This window comes from Periplaneta americana, chromosome 4, assembly GCF_040183065.1.
Source record: "Periplaneta americana isolate PAMFEO1 chromosome 4, P.americana_PAMFEO1_priV1, whole genome shotgun sequence".
NCBI classification, from domain to species: Eukaryota; Metazoa; Arthropoda; class Insecta; order Blattodea; family Blattidae; genus Periplaneta; species Periplaneta americana.
Genome location: NC_091120.1, coordinates 176,435,937 through 176,451,645, shown reverse-complemented (window position 1 = coordinate 176,451,645; position 15,709 = coordinate 176,435,937). Strand labels below are relative to the sequence as shown.

The 15,709-nt window shown below is 34.1% G+C and overlaps 1 protein-coding gene across 1 annotated transcript in view; it reads left to right on the top strand.

Moving 5' to 3' along the window:
* Nucleotides 1-2,283: 2,283 nt before the first annotated feature.
* Nucleotides 2,284-15,709, top strand: part of LOC138698462 (lipase 3-like) — a 28,975-nt gene continuing 15,549 nt past the window's right edge. Inside the window, exons 1-4 of the mRNA XM_069824405.1 lie at nucleotides 2,284-2,628; nucleotides 7,042-7,240; nucleotides 9,497-9,611; nucleotides 14,548-14,794. Coding sequence (XP_069680506.1) covers nucleotides 2,518-2,628; nucleotides 7,042-7,240; nucleotides 9,497-9,611; nucleotides 14,548-14,794 — 672 coding nt within the window. The 5' untranslated portion in view covers nucleotides 2,284-2,517. The remainder of the gene's footprint in view (nucleotides 2,629-7,041; nucleotides 7,241-9,496; nucleotides 9,612-14,547; nucleotides 14,795-15,709) is intronic.

The following is a 15,709-nucleotide window of genomic DNA, read 5'->3' as shown; positions in this document are numbered from 1 at the left end:
TTCGGAAAAATAGTAATTTTCAGTGAAATGTCAATTTTCCTACATAATTTTCCTATTTTCCAAAATCCATCTGTCGTCAGTTTTGAGAACTAGCTAATTGCATTCAGGAGAAGCGAAGCGAGCATCAAGTCGGCCGTGTTGCATTTCAGAATAAAACAAAACACACACTGCAGTAAATAATATTACACGAAGGCCATGATCTGCAAGAATGCTGACATATTCAGAGCTCAAATTAAATTGGTTATTAAAAACTTAACTTACTAAAAATAATTTACAGGTTCGATTCTGTGGTGTGTAATTTTCTGGGTACAGCTGTGTATTGGATATTAAAAACTACAAAACTTGAGGTGGTTTGATGACATTATTACAATTAGAAATTAAATATTATTGTAGTTAATGCTGTGATGTGACTATTTTTCATTAATTATACATATTAATGCTATATTGAAGATATGAACGTGAAACGTTTTGAGATTGTATAAGTAGATGTAGAGAATATTTTAAGTTAGATTTTCTTTTTCTATAATTTACTGAGTGGCGGCTATATAGTAGGCCCTATATATGTTACTGAAAACTACAAAACTTACGTAAGATAATATTATTAAATATAAAATATTTTTATAGTTATTAATCAAGTGGGATTGGATTTTTTTCATGTATTTAATGGCTGTGTGGTGTAGATATTTATACGCGTGATTCTCTTCAGTATTGGCTCGAGAGAGCGCAAAAATTACAGTTCCTAAGGAAATACCAAAACGTATTACTTACTGATAAAATAAGAGGCCTACAAGATTTTGTAGTCTCCCAATCAATTCAGCAAGATCTCTTAGCAGGACTATTACACTCTTACTACGTCATGCTACTTTTGACCAATAAAACGGTACGAAATGACGTATTTCAACTAATCATGGCTGCTTATCGCACAATTTTATCGCGTCCCTAGCATTTGTTTAATTTTATCGCGTCCCTAGCATTTGTTTATTTTTATCACTACCCTAGCATTTGTTTCTTTGTTTGCCAACATTTCAAACTACACTGGTCTGGACGTCAAAAAACAGAAAATTACAAACCACTCCAGTCGATGCACAGCACTTTCAAATATGACTCTGAAATCCGATTTACAAATAAATGAAGAGCACCATTCGGAAATCCTGAATAAGTTGAATACACCATGTAGGCCTAAATCAACGAGTTCCACTTCTATTACGCACACGTCCAATATAACATCAATTGAACCACCAACCACATTCAAATTTGAAAATTGTACATTCAATAATTATTCCTTTTAAAATTATTCATGTTTATTTTTTATGTCATCGTCGTTAATTAAAACTTTTCTAACACTTGTGTATATTAGTTAGGTTATGTTATAGCTTCTGCTATATGATATTATGGATAGTCACGTATCAGAGATCGTTTAATATTAAGATTTATTGAAAATCATCTGTCAAGTGACGTTGATTACTGGAATTCGGATAATTGAAGTGGAATGTTGCATTTTAATAAAAATGAAACTGAATCAACAAAGCCTTCTTGACTAGTAACATTGCCATCGTGTATAATAGATCCAGAACTTCTCGACGAGAAGGCATTGCTCACTACTGCCATCTAGCATGCATTTAGCGTAATATTTGTAATGTTGAGATGGTACAATAATACATTTGAAGACAGTTGTATTTTCGTAAGTCAATTAATATTTTATTGTATTAGAGTACTTCGTTACTTCTAATCTTTATATACTTTCTTCTAATCGTGTAATAGTCAATTAAATCCCACTCGAGTTTTGATTTTCTCTAGATAAATCAAAACGTCTAGTGAGATTACTGTTGATAAAATGATTTTACCCTCTACATTTCAAGCTCTACATGCAGCAGCTATACCAAGATGCTATGTCTATTGTTCGAAAGCATAGCAAACCTAACATTTTTTTTAAACTTTCACCTACAATCGACAAAGACCTGAATTAACTGCTGCTTTACTCCCACATGATTAACCCACTGATCGTCTTGACATTGTTACTTGCGTTTTCGCGTTGAAACTAAAAAACTGAAGGTGTATAGGTTCAAGAAAAAGTATTTGGGATTAAAAAAACCATTCAGAGGGAGTATGCTTCATTATTATGGAACCAATTAACTTTCACAATATCTGGTATTCTTCATTGAAAGTAAATCTGAAAAATGTTTATTTGAACGTCTAATGAACTCAGTTTGCAGCATTTGCTGCACAAGCCACTAATAAATTTATAATCTCGAAATAGTTATGCCAATTTTATTACAATTTCAGCCCAATAACAAGGACAGCTGGAATGTGAATTTGAGTGTAAAGCGTGAAGAAGGAAGCGCTTCTTGTGAACCTGTGCAAGGCACGAGGAGGCGTTTATCTGGACTTATCTCGACGCAGCACTTGAACTTTTGGCTAACTGCGACGCACTCACAAGACATCGTTGAGCAGGCCTATATAAGCCTGTCCGAGCACGTGGGCAGCAAGTCGCAGGGAGCAGACAGATCACACCTCACCATGGCACAGCTGCAGATGACGGTCGCCGTCGTGGCGCTCTGCCTAGTGGCAGCGTACGCTCGACACCTACCGCCGAGCCTCAGGGATGACTCCGACGCGAATCTCTCCACGGTGAGTCTCCGACTGCCTCAACTTAGCGGAGACTTCGCTCCAGTTCAACTGACTGTCCCGCACCCATCCCTTTTAACCTTGCTTTAGTTCATGTTCCTTTCCAAATTTTTAATTCCTTCCGCTGTGACGATGTAGCACAACGTGAAGCAAGTGAATTTATTTTGCTAATAATTGTAACAAAATCTATATACATGGACATCATTTTTTTTAACTTCAATTTTTATTGTACCTGAGTTTTTGAATGTACTTCACTCCCACCCCTAGAAGTTCAACCGTCCTCCACACAGATCCAAAACCGCATATAGAGTCATAGTAGCCTTACGGTCATAGCAAACAGTACGTTCCAAAAATATGTTCGCATTTTCCAGTGACGAAAGAGCTTTCAATATTGAATCATTTTGGCACAGATACTGTCGTCCGTTTGCCTACGTCGCATCCCGGTTTCCACCACCTGCTTCTATTTGCCTCTCTGTAAAGGCTAGTGGCTGGGCTGTCTTAGCTCTTTTCTGAGAACATTAATTTCTGTTAGGAATTGGACGTCTACGTAATATTATACCCATACAATTGTTTAAAATAACTTAAATAAAAGGGCCTCGTTAAGTAATTAACTCTCACGTGATTTCCTCTCTTTCTACGACCCTGCGACATAACCACTTGGACGGACGGTAGATAGTATGTCTGAGTAATTTTATCTTTTCGGATCGGACAGAAGTGAAGATTGAATTTACAGTATGTAAGGTACCCTTTTATAGAGTAAGTTCAGAATTGTTTCAACATGAGTTACTGATACAAAGTACAAACCTGGTAATTAGAATTAGATACAATAGTCTATAGTGCGATAATAGGCCTATGCACAAAGGAACTGAAGCCTGTATCGAAATGAACGGCCACCATTTTCAAAAATATGTTTAAATATCCACATTATGATTATTTTTCAATTTAACTTCATTCTCTATATTGTACGCTAATGTGCTGTAGACAGTATAATATACACTGCATAATGAATACGTTCGAATGGCTAGCTCAGTTCGTGAGTAAAAACACTCATTGTTAATACTGTACAGTATTTTGATTAAACAAAAACCTAATGAAAATTATCAAACTCAAAGCGTGATATTTCGTAGTTTACGTAAATGGATGAACTACTTTTCTTCCCCCCTATACCTAGTAAAGTGATTTGGTTGTGTTTTACGCCAGTATCATCGAACTCCAGTCGTGGAAGGGGGTAGAAAACGGTGTTTCCGGTTATCAATCGTTGATTCAAAGGTATAGCCAGGTTAATATTAGAAATGTTAGTAAAAATAAAATGATGTCCCTATATATATATATATATATATAATTTGAACTGGTAATGGAAATTACGGAAAAACGGCTGAACGGATTTTAATAAATGACCCCTCATTTTGAAGCTTGGAACACAAAGTTTTTCAGAAAAATAGTAGTTTTCAGTGAAATATCAATTTTCCTACATAATTTTCCAAAATTCATCTTTCTTCAGTTTTGAGAACTAATTGCATTTCAACACGGCCGTGATTTCAGAATAAAACAAAACACGCACTACAATAAACAATAGCTATTACACGAAGGCCATGTCCTGCAGGATTGCTGACATATTTAGAGTTCAAATTCAATTGGTTATTAAAAACTTAAAGACTTGCTAATTTACAGGTCTGATTCTGCGGTGTGTAATTTTCTGAATACAGCTGTGTATTGGATATTGAAATCTACAAACCTTGAAGTAGTTTGATTACATTATTACCATTAGCAATGAAATTTCGTTATAGTTAATGTCATGATGTGATTATTTTTCATTAATTATACATATTAATGCTATACTGATGATATGAAAGTGAAACGTTTTGGGGTTACGTAAGTAGATATAAAGAATGTGTTAAATTAGATCTTCATTTCTACAATTTACTGAGTGGCGGCTATTATATATATATATATATAAAACTTACGTAAGATAATAATATTGTTATTAAAAATCAAATATTTTTATAGTTATTAATCAAGTGGGGTTGGGTCTTTTTCATATACTTAATGGCGATGTGGTGTAGATATTTATATGCGTCATTCCCTTCAGTATTTGCTCGAGAGAGCGCAAAAATTACAGTTCGTAAGGAAAGACGTTATTACTTACTGATAAAATAAGAGACCTACAAAATTTTGTAGTCTCTCGATCATTTCAGCAAGATGTCTTAGCAGGATAAGATGATTTTACCCTCTACATTTCAAGCTCTACATGCAGCAGCTATAGCCTATCAAAATGCTATGTCTATTATTCCAAAGCATAGCAAACCTGACTTTTACAAACCACCATGACCTGAAATAGGTAGCTATTGCGTTACTCCCACATGAAAAACCCACTGATCGTCCTGACATTGTTACTTGCGTTTTTGCGTTGAAACTCAAGAGACAGGATACATAGGTTCAAGAAAAAGTATTGGACATGAAAACCATTCAGAGGGAGTATGTTTCATTATTATGGAAGCAAATAATTTTCAAAATGTCTTGTTTTTTTATCATTGAAAATAAATCTGAAAAAATTTTATTTGAACGTCTAATGAACTTAGTTTGCAGCATTTGCTGCACAAACCACTAGTCTATATAAGTCTATATATATATATATATATATATATATATATATATATATATATAATTTGAACTGATAATGGAAATTATGGGAAAACGGCTGAACGGATTTTAATGAATGACCCGTCATTTTTAAGCTTGGCATCTGAAGATTTTCAGAAAAATAATTAACTTTCAGTGAAGTGTTAGTTTTGCTACATAATTTTCCTACTTTCCAAAATCCATCTTTTGTCAGTTTTGAGAACTAACTGCGATCCAGAATAAAACAAAACACACACTACAATAAACAATAGGCTATTACACGAAGGCCATGACCTGCAGAATTGCTGACATATTTAGGGTTCAAATTCAATTGGTTATTAATAACTTGAAGACTTACTAAATTAATTAACAGGTCTGATTCTGCGGTGTGTAATTTTCTAGTACAGCTGTTTATCGGATATTAAAATCTACAAAACTTCAGGTGGTTTGATGGCATTGTTACTATTAGGAATGAAATATTATTATAGTTAATGCCATGATGTAAGTATTTTTCATTAATAATACATATTAATGTTATATTGACGATATGAAAGTGAAAGATTTTGGGATTATATAAGTAGATGTAGAGAATATCTTAAATTAGATCTTCATTTCTATAATTTACTGAGTGGCGGCTATTATATATAACTACAAAACTTACGTAAGATAATAATATTGTTATTAAAAATCAAATATTTTTATAGTTATTAATCAAGTGGAGTTGGATCTTTTACATATATATATATATATATATATATATATATATAATGACAGTGTGGTGTAGATACTTACATGCGTCATTCTCTTCAATATTGGCTCGAGAGAGTGCAAAAATTACAGTTCCTAAGGAAAAACCAAAAGGTGTTACTTTTTTATAAAATTAGAGGCCTACAAAATTTTGTAGTCTCCCGCTCATTTCAGCAAGATCTCTTAGCAGGATAAAATGATTTTACCCTCTACATTTCAAGCTCTACATGCAGCAGCTATACCAAGTTGCTATGTCTATTGTTCGAAAGCATAGCAAACCTGACTTTTTTTTTAACTTTCACCTACAATCCACAATAACCTGAAATAACTATTGCTTTACTCCCACATGAAAAACCCATTGATCGTCCTGACATTGCTACTAGCGCTTTTGCGTTGAAACTCAAAAACTGAAGGTGGAATATGTTCAAGAAAAAGTATTTGACATAAAAAAACATTAAGAGGAAGTATGTTTCATTATTATGGAAGAAAATAACTTTCAACATGTCTGGTATTCTTCACTGAAAATAAATCTAAAAAATTTTTATTTGAACGTCTAATGAACTTAGTTTGGAGCATTTGCTGCACAAGCCACTAGTATAATATAAACAGATAAAACTTTAGCTCACCCCTGAAAGAGTAGAACTCGTGCTCAGGGGCGGATTCCTGAATTTAAATTAAGAAGTATATAATACGATTATTTGTCTTATGTCTATTAATATGTCTATTTGTCTTGTGTGTTCGAAACCAGGAAGATCTTTTGTAGGAGCCCTGTACTTTTGACTTCTTTTAATTAATTTTGCAGAAGTAATTAATTTCATCAATTACTTTGTTATACGCATTATTTGTTGTTCACCCATCCATCCAACTAATCTTGTAACAAACATGTCATTGCTTATTAAATGCGGAAATCTCCTTCGAGAGCAAAAATGGCGCAGTTAAATTCCTAGTATACGGTATACGATTCCCTGCCAATAAATTTGTTTTTTTTTTCATGGCAACAGCGATGATTGGGATACAAAATCATTGCATGTTGATTATGTCTGTCCGCAGCCCGAGTTGATAGCAAAATACGGGTATCCCGTGGAGACACACACCGTCAAGACCAGCGATGGCTACCTGCTGGGCGTTCACCGCATTCCCCACGGCAAGGGAATGGACCCAAGCGTGCCACGTCCGGCCATCTTGGTGCAACATGGAATGATGTCCAGCTCAGCTGACTGGGTCATTATGGGACCAGGCACTGCCTTCGGTATTAATTTATATCACTATGCCTTTATCTATTTTTACGATTTTGTGGCGCATCGTTGGCCTAACCTCCAGAGCAGTGTTTGTAGAAATGATTTCTCCGTGTCGTAACATGCAAACGATAAACTCCAAGTAACTCCCTTCTTTTTTTCTTCAAGAAACAGATGAAAATTTGTTATAGTTTCTAACTGCAAGGTCATTTCACGACTATTGACATGAATTGCTGTCATCTATCGACAAGTCTGCTAACTACATACTACGCCAGCTGGCGTCCATATCTGCAGACACGTCGACCACGTACAGTCAGTAGCGAATAAGATTTTGCGGAACATTATCGGTGTTTTGTATCTTTTATAGTGGAAATATGAACCAATCAGCATTAACCTTCCCAAATAACTAGATTCATAGCTATTCCATGGTCGAAAGTACCGCTATAAACCTCGATCAGGTAGGCCTTTCCGGAATTTTATTGCAAGTGAAGTGTTTTGCCTCCATAATAATTACATTTATTATTATTATTATTATTATTATTATTATTATTATTATTATTATTATTATTTAGACTACATTAAGATATATGGATCATATGCGAAGACTAAGAAGGCAGAAAATATGAAAGACTAGAGAATACTGGATTTGCAGTGAAAGACTGCCCTTGGGTAGAACACTATGAATGAATATTATTTATTATTATTATTATTATTATTATTATTATTATTATTATTATTATTATTATTATTATTATTATATTAAGTTATGGGCCTACAACAAATTAAAATTTCAACGAGTCTAAATATTACACTGAAGTACAATTAAATTGTAGATAGGTTAATTCAAACAAGGAAGATACATAACGTAAAATGCAATGTACAAATTATTACTAGGCGATCAAAAAGAAAACTGGTGTATATTTGGAAGAAAGAAGGTTCTTCAATAATCATGATATGAGACAACGGGTCGAAGTCATGACAAAAGAAAAAATGTCAGGAGAAAGTGGAGTAGAGAGAGGAATACGACAAGGATATCCTTTATCGCCTACCCTGTTCAACATCTATTGGAGGATTTAGTGAAAAATTCTGTTTTGAGAACGTGAGAGGAGTGATAGTAGGAGGAAAAAGAATAAAGTGCATAAGATTTGCTGGTGATATGGCGTTGTTAGCAGAAGAGGAAATGATACTAAAGGATGCACTAGAAGGAAGAGAGAAAATGTAAACTTATAGACAACATTAAGAATGTGTGCGGAGACTAAAAGGAAGGTTGGGGAATACTGTGTTTGCAGTGAAAGACCTGCCCTTGGACAGAAAACTATGACTGACTGAATGAATACGAATAATGTGCTTGTTGATAAACATTTTAAAAAAGAAACTCTCGTAATCCTTGAGACTAAAATGACATTGAACTACAGATTCAGAAGTAGTTCAGATTGGACTTCTTTGATGGTTGATGAAATAGAAAACTCGATGTTTAAAGGTTACAAATACTTTCATCTTTTGTTAGGCCAATATTGGAAAAAGGGGAATTTAATCGCATGGCTGTGAAAATTGTTAAATAAACTTCAATGACTCATAAAACGAACTTAAGTCAATCTCCAAATGTGTGTTTTAATGTTTTGTCAACAGTGGATAAAAATTAAATCTGGATAACATTATAATCTTTTGAATAATTCACCAACTCCTCCTCCTCCTCCTCATCATCATCATCATCATCATCATCATCATCATCATCATCATCATCATCATCATCATCATCATCATCATCATCATCGTCATCATCATCATCATCATCATCATCATCATCATCATCTGGCACTATAACCCTGGGTGGGTTTTGGCCGCTCGTACAACAGTTCTCCATTCTGTCCTATCTTCAGTCTTCTTTCTCCAATCCCTCATTCCCCTTATTTATAGGTCCCTGATGACCCCATCCAGCCATCTCTTCTTAGGTATTCCTTTCCTTCTTCTGTTGTGGACTTTCCCTTGTAGTATTCTCTTGGAAATTCTGTTTTCGTCCATTCTCTGTATGTGTCCCAGCCATCTCAACCTCTGGGATTTTATAAGTTTGACAATATCTTGTCCCCCAATCAGTTGATTGATTTCTTCATTATAACGTATCCGCCATTCGTTGTTTTCATATACTCACCAACTCCTCACTCTACAAAATAGATAAGACTTTGAGAATGGCATAAAATATATATTTAACAAATCTCTTGAGGTATTTGTTGAAAAATTCATAGGACCAATATTTCCATTGTTTTTTTCAGCATACGTCCTGGCAGACGCGGGATACGACGTGTGGCTGGGAAATGCAAGAGGACACACAGGTTCCAGAGCCCATGCTACTCTGGATCCAGATAGTGCAGACTTTTGGCAGTTCAGGTAATAATATTATGTTTACATACGTCGTACTTTTAAATTACTGCTTACATTCTTCATCTTTCATTTTTAGGAATTCTCAACAGCTATGTTATGGTACATTTTTTATGTCGAATAATGTTTATGTACGAGCCTGCGCTATGCGCTAGACACAAAATGAAAGTTTAAATAGGAATTTTAAGCATAAAATTAACGGTTTCGAGCTTAAATAGTCATGAAACGCATACTATACATGGTGGAAGTGAAATAACCCTACAGATTTCCAGAGCGAATAGCTCATGTTTTATGTAACAAAAAGGTGCAATACCGTATTGGTGGAAAGTTCATTTTGTAATGCACTTCACAAACATGTAAGTATTGGACAACATTTTTTTACACGATCATACTTTTAAAATTGCAAATACTGTACTAGTAATATGCGTTACAAGAGCGGTATGTTGAAGTTTTCATGTTCGAGGAAAAGTATGAAAAAGCGAAACGTATTTGAGCTTTTTTAATTTCCGAGAATTTAAAGAAAATATACCGCTCGTGTATCGTACATTGTTTTGTGCGAAGATCGTTTATTACATACCTGAAAGAGGAATTTCTAATTAGTTGCAATGAAATCTCCATCTTGGTTTCTGTTCAATGACGGCAAATTTGCAAAACAAAAATATCTATCTTCAACATTGTTGCTTTAAAATGTTTTCTGTGTTTACTATACTCCAGCAGGCCGTGATATATGTCTGTCTTTTTTTCCCCCCAGTCTATAAATGCGAACTTAAAACAAACGGTAAGGTTATGTAATGATTTAGAGTTTACTTAATTTTTGGGAATATTTAAAAACAATAATTAACAGTGCAATTTAGGTGAAATTGCAGTGGTAAGTTTCCGATTTATAATTATTACTATATTGAACGTCTCTAAAAATAATATGTTAAAGCCCTAAGGCAGTAAAATCAATATGTCACTTAAGCGGTAAGAAGAGGGAAATTGTTGTGTGTGTTAAGTTGGGAATACTGAATGTGGAATTTTAGACTTTCCGCGGATTGGTTTTGTGCGGAAACCAAGCAAATACGCACAAAACCAATACGCGGTAAGTGTGAAATACCACATTCAGTATTCCCAACGTAACACACATAACAATTTCCCTCTTCTTACCGCTTAAGAGACATATTCATTTTACTGTTTTAGGCTTTTAACATATGATTTTTAGAGACGTTTTACATAGTAGTAATTATAAATTGGAAACTTACCACTGCAATTTCACCTAAATTGCACTGTTAATTATTGTTTTTAACTATTTGCAAAAAATAAGTAAACTCTACTACTCCACAAAAGTTATTGCATTCGTGATGCAAGTAACATTAAGGAAGCCGTGAAAAAATCAACAAGATTCCAGATGCCGATGTTGTTACTGCAATATGTTATATAAATAATATTGTTAAAATATTAAAATGAAAAATAAATCATTACATAACCTTACCGTTTGTTTTAAGTTCGCATTTATAGACTTGGGGAAAAAGAAGACAGACGTATATCACGGCCTGCTGCAATATAGTAAACACAGAAAACATTTTATAGCAACAATGTTGAAGAGAGATATTTTTGTTTTCCAAAATTGCCGTCATTGAACAGAAACCAAGATGGAGATTTCATTGCAACTAGTTAGAAATTCCTCTTTCAAGTATGTAATATAACGATCTTCGCACAAAATAATATACGATACACGAGCGGTATGTTTGTTTTCATGTTCTCGGAAATTAAAAAAGCTCAACTACATTTCGCTTTTTCAATCTTTTCCTCGAACATGAAAACGTCAACATACCGCTCTTGTAACGCATATTACTATTGCACTGAAAATTTAGAGCAATATTATTCCAAAGCCTTCGCAAAACTGCACTGTAACTAAGTAACAATAAGTGCACTGTAATGGGTCTATTTCAGTAGCTACAGTTTTATGTTATGAAGAATGGTTTCCCTAGCAACAAGTTTCTATGTGGGAATTCTAATTTTCAAGGCCTAACAACAATAGTACAATCATTAATACAATATGGTATAATAAAATTTGGGGTAGAGTAGCATCATCTGTACTTAATCCATTAATTTTATTACACAGAAGATTAATAAAAATTTTTCTAACCAAAAATATGAATTACCTAACAAATTTAATTTATACAGATTTTAAAGTATTAACTATTGAAGAAATTTATAAATACTGCCACAGAAATCAAATAAAACATAAATATAATCGACATGAATATCGTACTCGAAGACAAAAGTCTACTTTCCTATTAATTGAGCCTAAATGTCATTCAAGTGCAGCTCTTAAACATGGTGCTAGTTTCGGCCCAAGTCTTTATAATAAAATTACAAACCATTTTCCAAATTTGAAATATTTTAAAATTGAAGCTTTTAAAAAAGAAATTTATAAAATTATTCACGATATATAATATTAACAAATGTGTATATTTTTTTACCCTTTATTTCTGTCGACTATATTCATGTTTTTATTGAATATCACTAGGTTCTGTCTGATTGTCAATTTATATTAAACGTGTTTCTCTCTCTCTTTTTTCTCTCTCTTTTTTTTTTTTTTTTGCTCTTGTGTGTTATTTACCGGTTTGAATTAAGTTAATTACTGTATGTATTTAGTAAACTGTCCTTGTAAATTTTATGTTATATTATTGGCTACACCGTACACGAGAGCCTGGCTCTTACGGTAGTGGCTAGAAACATTTTTGTTTTATAATTTTAATTTGTACTCACTAGCTAGATAGTTAAATAAATAAATAAAAATTAAACAAAAATAAGTAAATAGCTGTAAATACAAATGCAGCAAAAAAAAAAAAAATACGATCGTGCAAAAAATTGTATTACGTTTTGTGATTAAATGCACCAGTGGCGTACGCAACAACGGTTGTTGTTAAAATTGTTCCCAATTTACATTGTTGTTGTTATTATTATTATTATTATTATTATTATTAAAATCGACTTTGTAAAAATCACTTCCTAATCTTGGATCGTAATATACTATTTCTATTCATTTAAGTGTACCCTACAGTCCCTTTCAATCTACAGGATTATTTCACTTCGACCCTGTATATAGATGAATTTACAACTACATACTGAGGAGAAAAGTAGGTTTATACTCAAGATCGACGGTGCAGTCATAATGAAAAGCATTGGTGGCTCATAATAAGATTCCAAGTAGATTCTTTGCTTTTCAAGTAACAAGAGTGTCGAAGGTTTCAGAGACCGTGAAATGAATCATTTTTTCACATATTTACTACAGTAGAACCTCTATTATCCGTGGTAACGAAGGGGGTGGGCTGAACGGTTAATTGAAAAAATCGGATAATCCGTACCATAAAAGATTTTCATAAATTAAGTGTTGCATAATTCAGTTTCATAAACTTTCCTGTGGTCATGTGTTTTAACACATCAGGTAATGAATCAGATCAGAACTTTTGAGTAAATAGCTCTGTTCGAAAGAACGGGTGAAGAAAGAATAATGCTGAAACTGATCAGGAAGAAGAAAAGGAATAGGCTGGGTCACTGGGTGAGAAGAAACTGCCTACAGAAGGATTCACTGGAAGGAAGGATGAACGGGAGAAGATTTCGTGGCAGGAGAAGATGTCAAATAATAGAAGGCATTAAGTATAAGTCATATGCGGAGACTAAGAGGAAGGCAGAAAATATGAAAGACTGGAGAATGCTGGGTCTGCAGCGACAGAACACTATGAATGAATTAATTAATGACGGGTTTCTAAGGGTCAAGGAAACCTCCTATGATGGATTTCTGTGGAAAGATAGCAAAAGTATAATGCTCATGTTATAGATTGAAGTAATTTATACACTTTATCCTTGTTTTTTATTAAATCTCGCACAGTTGTAACTCCAATCTCATATTCCGATGTGAGATGTACCACAGTTCCTCTTTTCCAAAACCACTCAATTATATGCACTTCTCTTAGATATTTAGCACAACATGTATTCTTTTGGCACTTCAGAAAGACGTTTTGCAGAGAAATTAAACAAGTCACTCGAACAGTAGATCATAATGTGTAAAGGAATAGTAATATGCGTTACAAGAGCGGTATGTTGACGTTTTCATGTTCGAGGAAAAGATTGAAAAAGCGAAACGTAGTTGAGCTTTTTTAATTTCCGAGAACATGAAAACAAACATACCGCTCGTGTATCGTAGATTATTTTGTGCGAAGATCGTTTATTACATACCTGAAAGACGAATTTCTAATTAGTTGCAATGAAATCTCCATGTTGGTTTCTGTTTAATGACGCCAACTTCGGAACACCAAAATATCTTTCTTCCAAATTGTTGCTGTAAAATGTTTTCTGTGTTTACTATACTCCAGCAGGCCGTGATATACGTCTGTCTTCCCCCCCCCCCCAGTCTATAAATGCGAACTTAAAACAAATAGTAAGGTTATGTAATGATTTATTTTCATTTTAATATTTTAACAATATTATTTATATAACATATTGCAGTAATAACATCGGCATCTGGAATCTCGTTGATTTTTTCACGGCTTCCTTAATGTTACTTGTATGAGGAATGCAATAAGTTTCGTGGAGTAGTAGACTTTACTTAATTTTTGCAAATATTTAAAAACAATAATTAACATTGCAATTTAGGTGAAATTGCAGTGGTAAGTTTCCAATTTATAATTATTACTATGTTAAACGTCTCTAAAAATAATATGTTAAAAGCCTAAAGCAGTAAAATGAATGTCGCGCTTAAGCGGTAAGAAGAGGGAAATTGTTGTGTGTGTTACGTTGGGAATACTGAATGTGGTATTTCACACTTACCGCGTATTGGTTCTGTGCAGCAAGTAACAAGAGAGTGTCATAGGTTTCAAGGGCTGTGTAATGAATCATTATTTCACATACTTACTCGTACGAAGTGTCTATGGGTTGATAACTGATCTTTCTCCAACAGTTGGCATGAGATGGGTGTACACGACTTGCCGGCAGTGATTGACTACATTATCCAGGAGACTGGCGAGGAGAAGATCTTTTATGCGGGTCACTCGATGGGCACCACCATGTTTTACGTCATGGGGTCGCAGCTTCCAGAGTACAACAACAAGATCCGCGCCATGTTCAGCCTGGCCCCCATCGCATTCATGTCCCACATGAAGAGCCCCCTGATCCAACTCCTCTCTGATTTAGGAGATGCCGTTCAGGTAACGGAAATTAATTAATTAACCACACTTATAAACTGTAGGTGCCCGTGAGTAGTGCAGGCTGGATTTCCAGTCATGGCAGACTGCGATGATAAGAATCACATTCGTCTTTAGCCGAATTGCATGAAGCGAGTACGACCAAGAAAAGTTAAATGCATTTAGTATCAGTGATTCATTAGATTAAATTATTCCTGAGTTTGTGAAGAAATAACTTGGTTCAAAACGGTAAGTTTTGAAGGTTTCGATACTTTCCGATATCTTAATTCATCTATTGAAATAGTACATTATGCAACGAGCCTATAATGATAGTAATTAAGACGCGAGGATGTTTATAAAACGAGCGCAAGCGAGTTTCATAATTTTCATACGCGCGTCTTAATTACCATATAGGCAAGTTTCATACGACTTTTTATGTTCGACCATATTTCTAACTTGAAATTATTCATAAGTATTCATGTAATTCTTGTCTGACTGGGGAGCTAACTGACCTTGTGCAATCTCGTAAATTGTGAGATGTGCGCAGACGCGAAAGTATTGATTTTTTCCGAGGAACGAATGTCGACGACCTTGATATAAATTCGAGAGTAAGATAAACGTTAAACTTGATATAACCTTGAAATTGAATTCGACATTGAAAAATGAGATGACAAATTGAATTTATTTGAATATTATTTACAATTAACGCTAATTATTATAGTAACAGAACATAACTTTCTGCGACAGTATTGGATTTCCAGCCTGCGTGACGTTTTGCTAGTTGTCTTCCGATTGCATATCCGAGAGTAATCGAAAACCTGAACTTTAATGAATAGGTGTACTTTAATGACATGCAGGTGTATAATTACTACATTTCGACATGGTCGAGCATAAAATATATAGGCTTACTCGGTATCGGGATGAAAGATTCATTCATTC